Source organism: Belonocnema kinseyi, chromosome 9, assembly GCF_010883055.1.
Source record: "Belonocnema kinseyi isolate 2016_QV_RU_SX_M_011 chromosome 9, B_treatae_v1, whole genome shotgun sequence".
Classification (NCBI taxonomy): Eukaryota; Metazoa; Arthropoda; class Insecta; order Hymenoptera; family Cynipidae; genus Belonocnema; species Belonocnema kinseyi.
Window position 1 is genome coordinate 107,478,024 of NC_046665.1, and position 20,311 is coordinate 107,498,334.

At 22.5% G+C, this 20,311-nt stretch overlaps 1 protein-coding gene across 1 annotated transcript in view; it reads right to left on the bottom strand.

The window, feature by feature from the left end:
• LOC117180117 (protein transport protein Sec31A) overlaps positions 1 to 20,311 on the bottom strand; it is a 79,564-nt gene that overhangs the window by 36,620 nt on the left and 22,633 nt on the right. The window contains exons 4-6 of the mRNA XM_033372456.1: positions 14,576 to 14,821; positions 5,481 to 5,774; positions 346 to 714 (exon numbers count right to left, since the gene is read on the bottom strand). Of these exons, the coding sequence (XP_033228347.1) occupies positions 346 to 714; positions 5,481 to 5,774; positions 14,576 to 14,821 (909 nt within the window). The remainder of the gene's footprint in view (positions 1 to 345; positions 715 to 5,480; positions 5,775 to 14,575; positions 14,822 to 20,311) is intronic.

Sequence of the window (20,311 nt, forward strand, 5' to 3'; positions counted from 1 at the left end):
AAATTTTCTAAACAAAAAGTTGAATTTTTAAGAAAACATATCAATTGTCTACACAGAAAATTGAATTTTCAACAAAATAGATCAATTTTAAACTAAAAAGGTTAATTTTCAATTAAAAATATCAATTTGACACACAAAAAGGAGAATATTTAAGACAGTAATTCAATTTTCAAGAAAGCACTTGAATCTTCAACGAAAAACCAAATAAAGTTAATTTCCATTAAAAAGAATGTTGAAGAAAAGATTTAAACTTTCAACCAAATAATAAAAATGTACAACTCAGAAGACTATCTTCAGAAGAGCTGTTACGCAATTCAAGTAAATTTGATAATGAAATAAACTCACATTATCTAAATTGGCAATACCATCCGTAATATTATCGATTTCTTGCGGAGGAACGAGTTGATTTAATTTATTGCTCATCGCTTCCAGATTATATCCTAATAAATCCAGCAGTCCGCTCGTCACATTACCACTGAAATAAGCACCAATGCAATTCCAGATTTTTTTATTATGCTCATCATTTGCCAGGTTTGCCTTTCCGTTGCAGAAATCGGCATACTGCCCAGTTTTCAGGGCCGCCTCCAAGTCATTCGATCGTTTTACCAGTTCTGGATTCGTAATTACTTGCGATACGAAAACTTTTCTGTTTGAATTCGGTGGCATATTCGGATCCGTTGGTTCGTTCTCGAATATCGTGAGCTTTCCTCCAAACTGAACAACAACAAAAAAAAAAGAATTAATTCTACAAATTTCAGGGTGGCCATTTTGATCGAAGAAAAAAATTCCCGGTCATTTCCCGATTCGCAAACATTTTTCAAGGCCAATGATATTTAAAAAATCAAATTGTATTCTAAACATTTTTCCATATAAAGTAATAAACGACCAATTAAAGCATTCAAAGTGGAACTCTTGAATTCCAAACGTTTAAAAGTTTTTTGATTCAAAAATTGTGTATTGTGTATTGTGCTTTTTATCAATAAAAAATTTTTTAATTAAATGGGTTGAAAATGGAATAATTTGGACTGAAACGATATTTTTAATTTAATAAAAACCTTTAATTGCGAGTTAATAATGAATCTGGAAATTCTTTAACTTTCAACGGATTTAGAATCGTTTTATCAAATCGATTATTGTTCAGTTTTAATATTTAATGTACAGATCCATTTTAAAAATTGTTTATTTATATTTACAGTTGATAAAATAAAATGGCATTTTATCAAAAATTTGCAGCTTCAAACGTTTTAAATTTTTACTTGTTCGAGTCTTCAAAACTGCAAATAGAGACGGTTTCAGGTAAAAAATTTCCAAACGGAATGATATAATTGAAAAATATACCAATTCAACTAATTATTTAAAAATAATTAATTATTTTAAAAAATTTGTAAAATTTCCGGTCAAGAAAAAAAGATGAAAGATTAATTTTCTACTAAAAACGAATAAGGTGCTTTAATTTTCAATTAAGCATAGATAAATTTTTAACCAAAGAAATGAATCTTCAACCAAAAATATGGTTTTTTAAAAGAGTGGTTATGTATTCAATAAATTAGTTTAATTGAATCGTCAAAATATAATTGGAAAGATTAGTTTATAACAGAAAAAAATCATTTTCAACCAAAAAATTAGGTTGTCCAACCAAAAAGATGAATTTTTAACTAAACTAATGAACCTTCAATACAAAAACTGAATTTTTAATAAAATAGTTTTAATTTTCAATAAAGTATAATGAAATTTTCAACCAAGAAGATTAATTTTTTACTAAAACAGTATTTTTTTTTAACAAATCGCAGTCATCACAGTACCAATTGTCGTCAATAAAGGTGAATAGGTGACAAATAGGTGATAAACAAATGTTAAATAAGACAAACAAGTTCAATTTTTGAATGTTTTTAAATGTTCAATTTTTAACCAAAAAATTAAGCGGATGAATTTCTACTGAGAAAAATAAATTTTCAATTAAAACAACAACGATAAAAACGAATTTTCTACAAAAAAAATGAATTTTATACCAAATTTTTTAATTTTCAAGAAAATAGTTTAATCCTCAACCAAAATAGATCAATGTTCAACTAAGAAGTTGCATTTTTAACCAAAAAGAGATATACAAAACGAGTTTCCTACAAAGCATTTTAATTTTATACCAATTTGTTGAATTTTCAAGCCAAAAAGCCTAATTCTCTACCAAAAAACTTAATTTTTAAAACAAGAACATAAAATAACAACAAAAAAGTTAATTTAAAATAAATCAGTTGAGTTTAAAAAAAATATATTTGAATTTTTAGTTTAAAAAAACTTGTTTACAACAAAACGAATTTTTAATTTAATTTTTTAACCAAAAAAACGAACTTTCAACTAAAATTATGAATTTTCGACGAAAAAAAATGAAATTAAAAAAAATTCGTTCAACTTTCAACCAAGGAGTGGAATTTTGAATAAATAATTTTTTTGGTTCAAAATTCTATTATTTAGTTAAAGATTGAACTATTTTATTGAAAATTAAATTCTTTTGTTAAATGTAATAGTTTTTGGACAAAAAATTATGTTGTTTGGCAGAAAATTCATTTTTATTATTGAAAATTCATATTTTTTGGCTAAAAATTCATCTTTTTTGATTGAAAATTAATTCTTTTTATTTGAAAAGTCTATTATTGTATTTTTGGCTGAATTTTCGACCAAATAGTTGAAATATTTACCAAAAAAGATAAATTTCCTACCAAAAAGATACATTTTTAACAAAAAAAGTTGAGTTTTCAAACTAAAAGTTCAATAAATTAAAAAAAAATGGACTTTTGAATTCGAAAGGATAAATTTTGAAGAAGAAAAATCAGCTTTTAATCAAAAACATTAATATTTAACAATTGAGATCAATTCTCTATTTTAAAATACGAATTTCCAACAAAACACATTATATTCTTCCAAAATAGTTTTATTTGCAACCAAAAATGTCAATGTTTAACTAAAAAAAAAAATTCCACCGAAAAAGAAGAATTTTCAACAAAAAATATAATTTTCGACCAAGAAAGGTAAAATTTTGACTAAAAAGTTTAATTTTCAACCAAATAATCGAAATTTCTAATAAAAAATATTAACCTGGAAACAAAAACAATTGAAATGTTAAGAAAAAATCTAATTTTCGACGAAAAAGGCTAAATTTTCGACCAAAAGAGATACATTTTAACCAAAAGAGTTGAGTTTTTAAACTAAAAATAAAATATATTTAGAAAACATTGGACTTTTGATCCCGAAATGACGAATTTTCATCAATAAAGTTAATTTTCAACCAAGACGGCTGAATTTTTGACCAAATAGTTGAAATATCGACCAAAAAAGATGAATTTCCTACCAAAAAGAAAAATTTTAAACAAAAAAGTTGATTTTTCAAACTAAAAAGTTCAATAATTAAAAAAAAAATTCGACTTTTCAATTCGAAACGATACATTTTCAAGAAAAAAAAATAATTTAAAAAAAAAACATGAATTTTCAACCAAGAAGATCAATTCTCTATAAAAATACGTATTTTGAACAAAACACATTAATTTCAAGCAAGATACTTTTATTTTCAATCAAAACTATCAATTTTTAACCGAGAAAAAAATAATTTCCACCGAAAAAGAAGAATTTTCAACAAAAAATATAATTTTCGACCAAGAAAAGTAAAGTTTTAACTAAAAGGTGTAATTTTCAAACAAAAGATTGAAATTTCGAACACAAAATATTAACCTGTAATTTTCAACCAAAATAGCTCAATTTTCTACCAAAAGAGGTACATTTTCATCAAAAGAGTTGAGTTTTTAAGCTAAAAAGTAAAAGATTTGAAAAACATTGGACTTTTGATCCCGAAAATATGAATTTTCGACCAAATAGTTGAAATATTGACCAAAACATGAATTTCCTACCAAAAAGATAAATTTCTAAAAAAAAAAGTTGAATTTTCAAACTAAAGAGTTCAAAATTTTTTAAAAATTTCAGTTTTAAATTCGAAACGATCAATTTTTAAGAACAAAAAAAATCAATTTTTAACCAAAAATATTAATATTTAATAGGGGAGATATATTCCCCCCAAAAAAAAAACAAATTTCCAACAAAACACATTATATTCCTCCAAAATAGTTTTATTTTCAACCAAAACTACCAATTTTTAACCGAGAATTAAATCATTTCCACAGAAAAAGTAAAATTTTTAACAAAAAATGTAATTTTCGACCAAGAAAAGTAAAATTTTAACTAAAAAATTTAATTTTCAACCAAAAGATCGAAATTTCGAATAAAAAATATTAACCTGGAAACAAAAACAGTTGAATTTTTAAGAAAAAACGTAATTTTCAACCAAAAAGGCTAAATTTTCTACAAAAAGAGATACTATTTTCATCAAAAGAGTTGAGTTTTTAAGCCAAAAATTTTTAACCAAAAACATTAATATTTAATAGGGGAGATAAATTCTTTATAAAAAAAAATACAAATTTCCAACAAAACACATTATATTCCTCCAAAATAGTTTTATTTTCAACCAAAACTACCAATTTTTAACCGAGAATTAAATAATTTCCACCGAAAAAGAAGAATTTTCAACAAAAAATATCATTTTCGACCAAGAAAAGTAAAATTTTAACTAAAAAATTTAATTTTCAACCAAAAGATCGAAATTTCGATAAAAAAATATTAACCTGGAAACAAAAATAGTTGAATTTTTAAGAAAAAAACATATATTCAACTAAACTAATGAAGCTTCAGCACAAAAACTCAATTTTTAATAAAATAGTTTAATTTTCAATAAATTACAGTGAAATTTTCAACCAAGAAGATTAATTTTCTACCAAAAAAGTATTTTTTAAACAAATCAGTACAAACATTAAACCTAGCAGTTGAATCTTTAACCAAAAAAGATGAATTTTCAATTAAAAAATTGAGTAGTTGGCATATAAAATAATGAAGATTTTTAATTTAAATACCAAATACTAATTTTTTAAATTGAAAATTCATATTTTTTTGTAAAAAATTAATCTTCTTGGTCGAAAATTTCACTATACTTTTGAATGAAAAAAATTTCAATAACATTTGAACTATTGCAAAATACAAACTTTTTTTTCCCCCAAAATTTTCGGAAGAGATTGCAAAATCTGTAAGCACGTGGAAGAATTCTTTCACAGGCGGAGAAGTTTAATTAACTTTCAATTGTTTAAAATAAAACGATTATTTAAACAATGCCAAAATATTTTTTACTACCGATTAATTTTTTAGCGTAAAGTGTCCTTCATAACCAAAATTTTCATAACTTAATTATTGAATTTCAATGACCCGTTCGCGAGTAATCCATTTTTGAAAAAAAAAAATGATCAAGAACTTTGATTGTTGATAACTTCAAAAAGAAAACAAAAAAAAATGTTTGAAAAAATATTTTAGAGGAGTTATTTTGATATAAAAATGAATAGAGAAGTGTATAAATTAATTATAAATAGAATTATCGACAAACATAAACTTACCCCGAAGGATGCGCCGAATGGTCGTTTCAACCACTTTGGAGCCTTTTTCAAAATAGCGGCTGCTTCCATTTCAGCGGCAGGTGGCGCTTGAGTGAAAGGATCCATTCCTGGGAAAGAATCAACAATTTTGTTCGAAGTTTCGTTCGATTCTTGGTTGCGGCCACCGAGAAGGGAATAAACAACAGCGTGGCCGTCGAAACTGGTTCCGACGATTAAACCCGGATGTCTAGGACACCAGGAAACGTCAAAGTTCCACTGATTAGTCTGCGCGAGTTCGCAAATGACTTCTCCATTCTGAAAACAAATTTTTTTCCTCTCAACTTCACTATTTCCCAAACTCGAATTTTTTTTTTTTTCATCCGGATTTTTATTAATTCAGAAAGATTTTCTGATTCGTGTAAATGTGAAAAAGTGGCAGAGAGATGAATTCTCAACTAAAATTGGGAATCTTTTTTTAAAAAAAATAGTTTTTAACAAAGCTGTTCAAATTTCAAGGAAGTAGTTAAATTTTCGGTGAAAAAAAGAGTAATTCTTGGCGAAAATTGTAATATTTTTATCCAAAAAGAGGAAAATGAAAGAAACTAGTTTAATCTACAACCGAAAGAGAGTATTAAATTTTCCCTTTCAACACTTTTACGCAAAAAATCATAAATTTATACTAAAAAGAGATCAATTTTTGATCAAATAGACGTATTTTTATTCAAAAACATTAATTTGCAACAGGGGAGATCCATTATCTAAAAAAAAAAACGAATTAAAAAAAAAGATCATTTTCGAGAAAGAAAAGTAAAATTTTCAATCAAAATATTGAAATTTCGAATGAAAAATATTAACCTGGAAACAAAAATAGTTGAATTTTCAAGAAAAAAACGTAATTTTCAAACAAAACGGCTAAATTTCCTACCAAAAATTAATTTTCTAACAAAAGATATACATTTTCATCAAAAGAATTGAGTTTTAAAGCTAAAAAGTAAAATATTTTGAAAAAATTAATTTCACTTTTAAATTCTAAACGATATTGTCAACCAAAATTATTTACTTTTAAACAAGCAGATCAATTCTCTATAAAAAAGACGAATTTCCAACAAAGCACATTATATACCATAAAGCACAAAACTACCAATTTTTAACCGAGAATTAAACAATTTCCAACGTAAGAGAAGAATTTTTAACAAAAAATATAATTTTCGACCAAGAAAAGTAAAATTTTAACTAAAAAGTTTAATTTTCAACCAAAACATCGAAATTTCGAACAAAAACTATTAACCTGGAAACAAAAACAGTTGAACTTTTAAGAAAAAACGTAATTTTCTACCAAAAGATATACATTTTCATCAAAAGAATTGATTTTTTAAGCTAAAATGTAAAATATTTGGAAAAAATTTTGACTCTTAATCCAGAAAAGATGAAATTTTAACAAAAAAAGTTAAGTCTTCAAACTGGAAAATTTAATATTTTTAAATTAATTTGACTTTTAAGTTTTACACGATATTTTCAACAAAATAGTTCATTTTTAACCAAAAATATTAAATTTCAACCAAGAAGATCAATTCTCTATAAAAAAGACGATTTTTCCACAAAAAACATTAATTTAAACCAAAATAGTTTTATTTTCCAACAAAACTATCAATTTTTAACCGAGAAAAAAAAATAATTTCTACCGAAAAAGAAGAATTTTCAAGAAAAAATATGATTTTCGACCAAAAAAGGTAAAATTTTAACTAAAAAGTTCAATTTTCAACCGAAAGATCAAAATTTCAAACAGAAATATAAAGCCTGGAAACAAAAACAGTTGGAATTTCAAGAAAAAACGTAATGTTCAAACAAAACGGTTAAATTTTCTAAGAAAAATTAATTTTCTATCAAAAGATATACATTTTCATGAAAAGATTTGAGTTTTTAAGCTAAAAGGTAAAATATTTCAAAACATTTAAATTTTAATTCGAAAAAGATGACGATTAAACAAAAAAAAGTTGAGTTTTCAAACCAAAACTATCAATTTTTAACCGAGAAAAAATATAATTTCTGCTGAAAAAGAAGAATTTTCAATAAAAAATATTATTTTCGACCAAGAAAGGTAAAATTTTAATTAGAAAGTTTGATTTCCAACCAAAAGATCAAAATTTCGAAAAGAAATATTAACCTGGAAACAAAAACAGTTGAAATTTCAAGAAAAAACGTAATTTTCAAACAAAACGGTTAAATTTTATACGAAAAATTAATTTTCTAAGAAAAGAGATATATTTTTATCAAAAGAGTTAAATTTTTAAGCTAAAAAATAAAACATATTTTGAAAACCTTTGACTTTGAAACCCGAAAAGATGAATTTTTAACAAAAAACTTAATTTTCAACCCAGGCGGATGAATTTTCGTCCAAATAGTTAGTTGCAATATCTACCAAAAAAGTTGAATTCCCTACTAAAAATATGAATTTTTAACCAAAAAAAGTTAAGTATTCAAACTAGAAAACTTAGTATTTTAAAATTAATTTCACTTTTAAATTCTAAATGATATTTTCACCAAAATTATTAACTTTCAACCAAGAAGATCAATTCTCTATAAAAAAAAGACGATTTTTCAACCAAAAACATTCATTTCACCAAATTATTTTTACTTTCAACCAAAACTATTAAGTTTTACCCGAGAAAAAAAAATTTCTACCAAAAAAGAAGAACTTTCAACAAAAAATATGATTTTCGACCAAGAAACGTAAAATTTTAACTGAAAAGTTTAATTTTCAAACATAAGATCGAAATTTCGAACAAAAAATATTAACCTGGAAACAAAAACAGTTGAAATTTCAAGAAAAAACGTAATTTTTAAACAAAACGGCTAAATTTTCTATCAAAAGAGATACATTTTCATCAAAAGATTTGAGTTTTTAAGCTAAAAAGTGAAATATTTGAAAACATTTGACTTTTAATTCCGAAAAGATGACGTTTTAACAAAAAAAAGTTGGGTTTTCAAACTAAAAAGTTCAATAATTTAAAAAAAATTTAATTTTTAAATTCGAGTCGATAAATTTTCTAGAAAAAAATTAGTTTTTAACCAAAAACATTAATTTTCAACCAAAAAGATCCATTCTCTTTAAAATTTTTATTTTCAACCAAAACTATAAATTTTTAATCGAGAAAAAATATAATTTCTGCTCAAAAAGAAGAATTTTAAACAAAAAAGTTAATTTTCGACCAGGAAAGGTAAAATTTTAACAAAAAAGTTTAATTTTCAACCAAAAGTTCGAAATTTCGAAAAGAAATATTAACCTGGAAACTTAATTTTCTTAATTTTCTATCAAAAGATATACATTTTCATCAAAAGATTTGAGTTCTTAAGATAAAAAGTAAAATATTTGACTTTTAATTCCGAAAAGATGACGTTTAAACAAAAAAACTTCAGTTTTCAAACTGAAAAGTTCAATAATTTAAAACAAATTTGACTTTTAAATTCGAAACGATAAATTTTCAAGGAAAAAAATTAATTTTTAACCAAAAACATTAATTTTCAACCAAGAAGATCAATTCTCTATAAAAAAAAAAATTCCAACAAAACACATTATTTTACTACTTTGATTGAAAAATTAATTTATTTATTAAAAAATTAAAAAATAATAAAAATTAAATTAATTGGGTCAAAGTTTAACTACGTATTTTGGTAAAAAAAATTTTTGTTTTTTTTTTTAATTTCATCTGTTTGATGAACAAAATAACTATTTGGTTAAAAATTTGTTTTTTGGGGGCTTTAAATTATTTGTTTTTTAAAATTTAATCTTTTTTAGTTAAAAATTTAATTATTTGTTTACAAATTCATGTATTTTATTGAAATTTCGTCTTTTTCTAAAAGAATGTGGCTTTTTGGTTTTCATGTTCATCTTGTTTGGGAAAATTTTCATCTGTTGAGACTAAAATATCTATTAGTGAATTATTCGTTGAAAATTCAAATCTTTGATTAACAAATTTTTTTTTTTTGGGTTCATAATTAATTTTTTTTTTACTTAAAGTTCGACTAATCCAGTTGAAGACTCATTATTTTAGTTGAAAATGCATCTCTTTTATTTAAAATGTCACTATTTTGTTAAAGATTCATTTTTTATTTTGTTTAAACATTTTTTTTGTTAACCGAAAATCTAAATTTTCCATTTTTGGTTACAAATTAATTTTCTTGAGTTTAAAATTTATGTTTTCGGATAGAAAATTCAACAAAAAATATTAACCTGGAAACAAAATCAGTTGAATTTTCAAGAAAGAAAGTAATTTTCAACCAAAATAGCTCAATTTTCTACCAAAAGAGGTACATTTTCATCAAAATAGTTGGGTTTTTAAGCTAAATATTTAACTTTAATCCCTAAAAGACGAATTTTCAACAAAAAAGTTCATTTTCAACCTAGACAGCTGAATTTTCCACCAAATAGTTGAATTCCCTATCAAAAAGATGAATTTTTAACAAAAAAAGTTGAGTTCACAAACTAAATAGTTCAATATTTTAAAATAAATTTGACTTTTAAATTCCTAACGATATTTTCAACCAAAAAAAATTAATTAATAAACCAAAAACATTGATTTGCAACCAAGAAGATCAATTCTCTATAAAAATGAAGAATTTTTAACAAAACACATTCATTTCAAACGAAATAGTTTTTTTTTTTAAACCAAAACTATCCATTTTTAATCGAGAAAAAAAATGTTGTACTAAAAAGGAAGAATTTTCAATAAAAAATATCATTTTCGACCATGAAAGGTAAAATTTTAAGTAAGAAGTTAAATTTTCAACCAAAAGATGAATTTTTAACAAAAAAAGTTGAGTTTTCAAATTAAAAAGTTCAATATTCTTAAATTAATTTGACTTTCAAATTCGAAAAGATAAATTTTCAACAAAAAAGTCAATTTTCAACCAAGAATGTTAAATTAGCGACCAAATTGCTAAATTTTCATCCAAATGATGGAAGTTTCCACCGAAAGACAAAATTTTTAAATAAAAAATGAAATAGTTGAATTTTCACTTTAAAAAATGATTTTTTTAAAAAGTGCATTTTTAATGAAATATAAAAATTCTCAACCAAAGCATATTATTAATTGACAACCAAACAGCTGCATTTTTATCCAAAAAATGACATTTCTACACGAGAAAAGAGAAATTTTCAACAAAAAATTTCATTTTCGACCAAGAAAAATCAATTTTCAGCTCAAGAGTTGAATTCTCAATCAACAAAGATTAATTTTCTACCAAAAGAACTCCATTTTCTTCGAAAATTTGAGTTTTTGAACTATAAAAAAGTAAAATATTTCGAAAAGTTTTTACTTTTAATCCAAAAAAGATAAATTTTCAGCAAAAAAAAAAAAAAAGAATTTTCAACCAAGATGACTGAATTTTCAAACCAGTAGTACCAAACGATAATTTTCGACCAAGAAAGATAAATTTTCAACTCAAGAGTTAAATCTTCAAGCAAAAAAAAAAAAAAATTCATCTAAACGAGATACATTCTGATGAATAGAGTTGACTTTTTACGATAAAAAGTTAAGTATAAAAAAAATAATGTAACTTTTAATTCCGAAAAGATCAATTTTAGCAAATAAAGATGACTTCCACAAAAAATTTGAATTTTTATCGGAGAATAATTTTCTACCAAAAAAGACGAATCAAATAGTTGAAGCTACCACCGAAAAAAAAATTTTGTAATAAAAAATGGAATAATTGAATTTTCAGTTAAAAAAAATGAATTGAAAAAAAATTAATTTTTAACAAAATAAATTCGTTGAAAATTCAACAGTTTTTTTTAAATTCTTTGTTTCTTTTTTGTTCAAAATTATTTTTTTTTTCGAAAAATTAATTTTTACATTTTTGGATGGAAACTAATCTTTTTTAGTTAAAAATTTAATCATTTACTTGCACATTCATGTGTTTTATTGGAAATTCACGTTCTTCTGTACAAAATTAATCTCTTTGTGGAAATTTTATGTTTTTTTTTGGTTGAAATATCAACTATTACGTTTTTTTATATTGGAAACTCGAATTTTCGGGTTAAAACTTCAACAGTTTTGCACGAAATTCGTCTTTTTGACTTGAAAATTCAACACCTAGGTTGAATTTTTTTTCTCTTAATTGAAAAATCTTTCTATTTTGAAAATTCAACAAAAAATGAAATAGTCGATATTTTAACCGAAAATAATATTTCTATCAAAAGAGATGAATTTAAAAACGAAAAGACAAATTTTCAACAAAAGACGAACTTTCTGTAAAACAGTTGAATTTTTATCAGAAAATATTAATTTTCAACAAAATACATGAATTTTTTAACAAAGTTCAAAAAATTAATTTCTAATCAAAGGAAAAACAAAATTTCTACAAAATAGTTAAATTTGTAATAAAATAGATGAATTTTTAAAAATAAAATTGAATGTTTAGCTGGAAAAGTTGAGTTTTCAGCCAAAACAATTAATTATCAGCCTAAAAAAACGCATTTTTTAATCAAAGATATGAACTTGATGAATTTTTCTAACCAAAAAGACGAATTTCTAACCAGTAAAGATTTTTCAAGCAAGAAAGAAAATATTTCGTCCAAATTTTTGAACTTTTATGCCACAAGACGAATTTTCTATAGAAAAGTTGAATTTTCTGTCCGAAAATATAAACTTTCAATTCAAAAAGAATTATTTTCAATCAAAAATGGAAAAATTACATTTTCACTTAAAAATTTAACTTCTAATCAAAAGAAAAACGAATTTTCAACAAAATAGTTAAATTTTCAACAAAACAGACAAAGTTTAAAATAAAATTAGAAGTCTTTAATTGTAAAAGTCGAATTTTTAACTAAATATTTATTTTCTCAATCAAAGAGATGAATTTTCAAATAAAAACATGAATCTTCAACTGAAATATTTAAATTTTACGTCAAAAATATTAAATATCAACCTAAAAACGTAATTAAAAATTTTGTTAATCAAATATTTGAATTTTCAACGAATAATTTACTAGTAGATATTGCAGTTATGAACGATGAAAATTTTATCAAAAAAGATGAACATGAAAACCAAAAAAGCCACATTTTTTTAGAAAAATACTAAATTTTAATAAAATACATGAGTTTGCAAATAAATAATTACATTTTTAACTAAAAAAGATTTAAATAAATACAAATTAATTTTAAACCCAAAGAACACGTATTTCTAACAAAATAGTCCAACTTTGACCCAATTAATTGAATTTTTATTATTTTGAATCCATTTTAAAAAAAATTTAAGAAATTTAAATTATATTAAAATCCAAATTAAAAATCCTATTAAACGTCCAAAAAAGGAATTGATGCAAACTCTTAATAAACAAATGATAACATTTTTAACTAAAAAAGATTAAATTTAAAAAATAAATTATTTAAAGCCCCGAAAGAACAAATTTTTAACCAAATAATTATTTACTCAATCAGATAGATGAATTTTTAACTAAAAAGATAAATTTTTCAAGAAGAAAAACGTACTTTTAACAAGAGTAAAGATTCTTCAACCAAGAAAGAAAATAATTTATCAAAATTGTTGAACTATCATGCCAAAACGGGGATTTTCTATAGAAAAGTTGAATTTTCTATTTTAAAATATAAATTTTCGAATAAAGTTACATTTTCGGTTACCAAAAAAAAAAAAAATGTTAAAAAAAAACAACAAAAACACGAATAACAAAATAGTGAAATTTTAATTGAAAGAGATGAATATTCAACCAAAATTATTAGCCTTGAGCCGGAATAGTAGAATTTTAAGTAAAAAAAAAAACTTATCAATCTAAAAAAAATTTTTTAATTTTCAAAGAATAATGTATGGTGAACATGAAAACCAAAAAGTCAAAGTTTTTTTTTTATAAAAAGACGAAATTTCAATAAAATACATGAATTTGCAAACAAATAATTAAATTTGTAACTAAAAAAGTTTTAATACCAAAACAAAATTAATTTTAAACCCCAAGAAAACGAATTAAAAAAACTAGTTACTTTTTCAATGAAAAAGAGACTATTTGTTTTTAAATCCATTTACAAAAAAAAATTATTCAACTCTCATCTTCAACTGGAATACTTAAATTTTAGGTCAAAAATATTAATTATCAACCTAATAAAAATAATTTTTTAAAATAAACAAATAATAAACTTTGTAAGTCAAAAATATTAAATTTAAAAAAGAAATAATTTAAAGTCCAAAAACAAATTTTTTAACCAAATAGTTATTTGTTTAATCAAACAGATGAAACCTAAACTAAAAAAATTTAACAAAGTAGTTAAACTTTGACCCAATTAATTGAATTTTTATTATTTTTAATTTCATTTTAACAAAATAGTTCAACTTTCAACTGAAAAGATGAATTTTCAATTAAAATAATGAATCTTTAACTGAAATATTTAAAATTTACGTCAAAAATATTAATTATTAATATAGAAAACTTAATTTTTTAATCAAAGATACGAATTTTTAACAAGAGTAAAAAATTTGCAACCAAGAAAGAAAATAATTCATTCAAATTGCTGAACTTTCATGCCAAAAAGGGAATTTTCGACTTGAAAGAATTAATTTTCAACCAAAGATGGAGAAATTACATTTACGTTTACCAAAAAAAAAAGAAATGTTAGAAAAAAACAACAACAAAATTAATAACAAAATAGTGAAATTTTAAATAAAAGAGATGAATTTTCAACGAATAATGTATGATGAACATGAAAACCAAAAAGCCAAACTTTAAAAAAAAAAGACAAAACTTCAATAAAATACATAAATTTGCAAACAAATAATTAAATTTTTCACTAAAAAAGATTTAATTACACAAAAAAATTAATTAAAAAAAACGAATTTCAAAGAGTATGCAAAAAATAATTAAATTTGAAACTGAAAAAGATTAAATTAAAAAAAAAAATAATTTCCTCAATCAAACAGATGAAACTTGAACAAACAAAATTTTAAAAAAGTCCAACTTCGTCCCACTTAAATGAATTTTTATTATTTTTAAATCCATTTGCAACTGAAACATTAAAATTTGCATTAAAAACAATTATAATTCCGCTTAAAATAGGAATTTTCAAGCAACAATTAAAGATTTGAGAATAATTTAATATGGTTAAAACTTACAGGAGCGTCAGAGTTTGGATTCCAACAGAGTATTCTGTTATCTTTTGCGCAACTGAGCAGAAGGTCGGGATCTTGGGTATTCCAGGCGATTGAAAGAACTCCTCGCTGATGACTCTGAAGTGATTTTAAAGGCGAGGTGGCGAACCTCAAGTCCCATAATTCAATTACCGGGGCCTGGTCATCTTCGGAAGCGAGACAGAGTTGTGTCGCGACATCCGGATGCCACTGAACTGATTTCCATCGAACCTAACAATATCGAATTCTATCATAAATTTATATTTTAAATTATTCATCTAAGAAAAATAATGTCTAAACATTTTGTAAGATTATGATATGGATAAGAATTATAAATACGATTTCCAATTGAGAATTTTGGAAATTTTCTTCAAATTTGTAAGAGAAAAGTTTCCAAATTTTATCAAAATTCTCAAATGAATTTATTTTTAAAATTCAAATTACAATTTTTTTATCCAAGATAAAAATATCTAAACATTTTGAAAGATTTCTGATTCAGAACAGAAAATTGTGGGAAAAAATTATAAATACTATTTGGAATAGAGAATTTTGGAAAATTTTTCTCAAATTTGGAAGAGAAAAGTTTCCAAATTTTTTCAAAATTCTCTATTCAAATTGAAATTTTTTTATCCAAGAAAAAAATATTTTAACATTTTGAAAGATTTCTGATTCGGAACAGAAATTTGCGGAAAAGAATTATAAATACGATTTCCAATTGAGAATTTTGGAAATTTTCCTCAAATTTGGAAGAGAAAAGTTTCCAAATTTTATCAAAATTGTCAATTGAATTTATTTTTAAAATTCAAATTACAATTTTTTTATCCAAGAAAAAAATATCTAAACATTTTGAAAGATTTTTGGTTCAGAACAGAAAATTTTGGGAAAAAATTATAAATACTATTTGGAATAGAGAATTTTGGAAAATTTTCCTGAAATTTGGAAGAGAAAAGTTTCCAAATATTTTCAAAATTCTCTATTAAAATTGAAATTTTTTTATCCAAGAAAAAAATATTTTAACATTTCGAAAGATTTCTGATTCGGAACAGAAATTTGTGGAAAAGAATTCTAAATACGATTTCCAACTGAGAATTTTGGAAATTTTCCTTAAATTTGGAAGAGGAAAGTTTCCAAATTTTATCAAAATTTTCTATTCAAATTTTGTAAATTCAAATTAAAATTTTTTTATCCAAGAAAAAAATATTTGAATAAAAAAAAATGTTAATTAATCAAAATTTCTGATTTGGAACAAGGAATTTTCCAAATCTGAAGAATTTTCACATGAAATTGGAAATGTTTTTGTAAATTCCGTCTTGAGAAATATATTTCTTTTTTATTCAAATGCAATTTTATACAATTTAAAATTTTCCTCTTCCAAATTTGAGAAAAATTTTCAAAATTCTCGTTTCCAAATCGTATTTATAATTCTTTCCTACAACTCTCTGTTCAGAATCAGAAAGCATTCCAAATTTTTAGATATTTTTTTCTTGGATACAAAAAAATATTCTACAAAAGTAGATTCATTTTCAATGAAATACATACATTTGTAACGAATTAGTTGAATTTTTAAACACAAAGTTAATTTTTTGGTATAAAATACGCATTTTTAACGTCATAGTTGAATTATCTACAAAAAGACGAATTTTCAACAAATTTCTTAAATTTTAAACTATATAGTTTATTTTTTTAATTTAAAAATATTAATTTTGGACAACAAATTAAGTTTAACTTTGTACCAAATGGTTGACTTTTCTATCAATTTTTTAACTTTCTTACAAAAAGAATTTTTTTAACAAAAAATTAATTTTCCTTTTAAAAAAAAACGGATTTTTAACAAACTAGATACATTGTTAATCAAATGGTTGAATTTTTAAGAGAAAGATTAATTTTCTACCTTAAAAAATAAATCTGAACTAAAATAAATCAATTTTTTTTAAAATAATTGAATTTTCAACCAAAAAGGTTAATTTTGCAAAAAAAACTAATTTTCACCCAAAAAAATGTAACTACATAATTAAAATTTTAAACTTATAAAGACATTATTTTTATAATTTTGTAATTGTTTTTAGGTATAAAAATTTAAATATGCAGTCGAAAATTTATGAAATTTGTTAAAAATCCGTATTTTATAGTAGAAAATTAACAGTTTGTTAACAAATTTAACTATTTCTTTAAAAATTTATTAAAATATTAATTTTTTACCACAAAAGATCAATTTTCAGTAAAATAAATTTTAAACTAAATAGTTGAATTTTCTACCAAAATACGAATTTTCAATAAATTCAACTTGTTTAAAAAATTAATTTTCTAGACATCGTTTTTTTTACAAATCAGTTTAGTTTTGTACCAAATTGTTGAATTTGCAATCAAATTCTTAAAATTTTAACACAGAATAATAATCATTTGCTTAAAAAAAGGCGAATCCTTAACAAAACACATACATTTTCAACAAAATAGTTGAATTTTCAAACAAAAAGTTAATTTTCTACTATAAAAGATAAATTTTTAACAAAATACATACATTTTAAACCAATGTAGTGGAATTTTGAATAAAAAGATTAAATTAAGTTTAATTTTGTACCAAACGGTTGACCTTTCTATCAAATTTTCTAATTTTCTTACAAAAAGAATTTTGTAAACAAAAAATTAATTTTCCACTTTAAAAAACGGATTTTTTAAACTCTTAGATACATTGTTAATCAAATGGTTGAATTTTTAAGAAAAAGATTAATTTTTCACCCTAAAAGATAAATTTTAAATAAAATAAATCAATTTTTAAGAAAATAATTGAATTTTCAACGAAAAAGGTTAATTTTTCACAAAAGACAGTTAACTTTTCCAACAAGAACATTAATTTTTTACTAAAAAAAAATACCAATTTGTAACGAATTTCATACATTTTTAGTTACATAGTTGAATTTTTAAAAAATTTTGTTAGGAATTCACTCTTTTCTTTAAAAAAATAATATTCCGTTTCAAAAATTAATTTTTTTTTTGCTAAAAATTTAATACACTTTGAAAATAAAAAAATTAAAATAAAGAAATAGAGGCATAAGTAAAAAAATTGATAGAAAATAGTGTCTCTAGTTCCATTTTTATCGAATTAGTAGCAAAATATTGTCATTTTTCAAAAAAAAGTATCAAATAGCGTTACCAGTATGATGAATCCTGAACATTTTTGGTCAAAAACTGATCTTTTTAAATTAAAAAATTCAACTATGTAGTTCAAAATTTGTCTTTTTGGTACAAATTTAATCGTTTTTGGTTGAAAATTCAACTATTCCTTTACAAATTTATGTATTTTATTGGAAATTAAGATTTGGCCAAATACTCATCTTTCATGAAAGAAAATTAATCCTTTTGGTTGAAAATTTAACTATTTCATTAAAATTGTACGTATTTTTTTGAAAATTAATCTTTTCTTTTAGAAAATTATTATTTTTGGTTAAAAGTTCCACTATTTGGACAAAATTAAACTGATTTGTAAAAGACATTTTTTTAAATTGAACATTAATTCTCTTTAATGAAAATTTAACTACTCCATTGTTGGTTAAATATTGATCCTTTTTAGTTTAAAAATTTAACTATTTAGTTAAAAAATTATTAAATTAGTTGAAATTTTTTTTTGTAGAAAATTTAAATATTTGGTAGAAAATTCAACTGTTTTGTACAATTTTTTTTTACTTTAATTGAAAGTTAATTCTCTTGAATGAAAATTTAACTCCTCCATTTTTTGGGGAATGCTTTTTAAGATTCAAAATTGCTCTATTTAGTTGAAAGTTTAATATACTTGTTTGAAATGCGTTTGAAAATTTAAATATATGGTTAAAAATACATAAATTTGGAACGAAATAGTTGATTTTTTTATAAAATTCTTAAATTTTCAACTAAAAAGACCAATTTTCGAAAAATAATATCAATTTTTTAACAAAAAAGATGAATTCTTAAAAAATAGATACATTTTTAATCAAATAGTTGAATTTTCAAATAAAAAAATTGTTTTATTACTAAAAATGTCGAGTTTTCAACCAATTTGATCAGTTTTCAATTACGTAGTTAAATTTTTAAACTTGAAAAGATCAATATTCACCCAAAAATGGCATAGTTTTAAACATTCAGATCCTTGGTGAGAAATGTATGTATTTTGTTAAATATTTATCTTTTAAGTTAGCAAATTCATTTATTTACCTGAAAATTGAACCATTTGTTTAAAAATGTATCTATTTTGTCAAGAATTCATTATTTTCTTAAAAAACTAATATTCGATCTCGAAAATTGAATTCATTTTTCTGAAAATTCATCTTTTGTAGTAGAAAATTATCTTTTTTTTTTGAAAACTAAACTATTTAGTAAAAATAAATTTATTTGAAAATGAATTCTCTTGAAAGAAAATTTACCTACTCAATTCTTAGTTAAATATTGGTCGCTTTTGATTAAAAAATTTAACTATTTAGTTCAAATTTTATTAAATTAGTTGAAAATTCAACTTTTATGGTAGAAAATGTAAACATTTGGTACAAAATTAAACTTTCTCGTGAAAAATTAGTTATTTTATTACATGAAATTTTTAACCACATAGTTAAATTTTCAGTAAAATAAATTAAATTTAATCAAATAGTTGAATTTTCAATCAAAAAGATTAATTTTCTAACAAAAAAAAATCAACTAATTAAATTTAGAAACTTAAACAGTTCAACATTCACGTATAAGGACAGCAGTTGCATTTTTATTTAAGAGAATTAACTTGGAATTTGAAAAAAAACGAATTTTCTACAAAAAAGTCGAGTTTTAAACCAAACTTTAAAAAAATTTACTAAAAAAAGACGAATTTTCAACAAAATAGTTGAATTTTCATTTAAGGAAGTCAATTTTAAATAAAAATACGATTATTTTCAAATCAGTTTAATTTTGTACTAAATTGTTGCATTTTCTTTAAAATTCTTAAATTTTCTACCAAAAAGATCAAGTTTCAACACAGAATATTAATTTTCTAATAAAAAAGATTAATTTTAAACAAAATAGGTACATTTTTAACCAAATAGTTGATTTTTCAAACAAAAAGATTAATTTTTTAGTAAAAAAGACGAATTTTCAACAAATTTAATTAATTTTCGATTAGAAAGTTCAATTCTTAAACTTGAAAAGATTAATATATTACCCAAACTTGGTTGAAAATTAATATTCTGTATGGAAAACTTATCGTTTTTGTTAAAAAGATTTTTTAAACTAATTAATATTCCGTCCTGTAAATTAATCTTTTTGGCTAAAAAATTAACTATTCTTTGAAAATAAAAATAAAAATAAAGAAATAGTGGCGTAAGTGAAGAAATTAATAGAAAATAGTGTCTCTAGTTTCATTTTTTTTTAATATTAGCAAAATATTGTCATCATTTAAAAAAATTATACATATACTTTGTTAAAAATGCGTCTTTTCTAGTAGAAAATTGACCTTCGTGGTTGAAAATATAAGTATTTGGTTAAAAATGTATGTGTTTTGTTTAAAATCCATCTCTTTTTGTAGAAAACTAAAATTCTTAATTGAAAATTTATCTTTTTGGTTCAAAATTTAACCATTTTGTTAAAAATTCGTCTTTTTCAGTAGAAAATTCATCTTCTTGGTTCAAAATTCAATTATTTGGTGAAAATTCCAATATTTAGTTAAAAATATCAATTTTCAGTAAAATAAATTTTTAACCAAATAGTTGAATTCTCAAACAAAAAGAC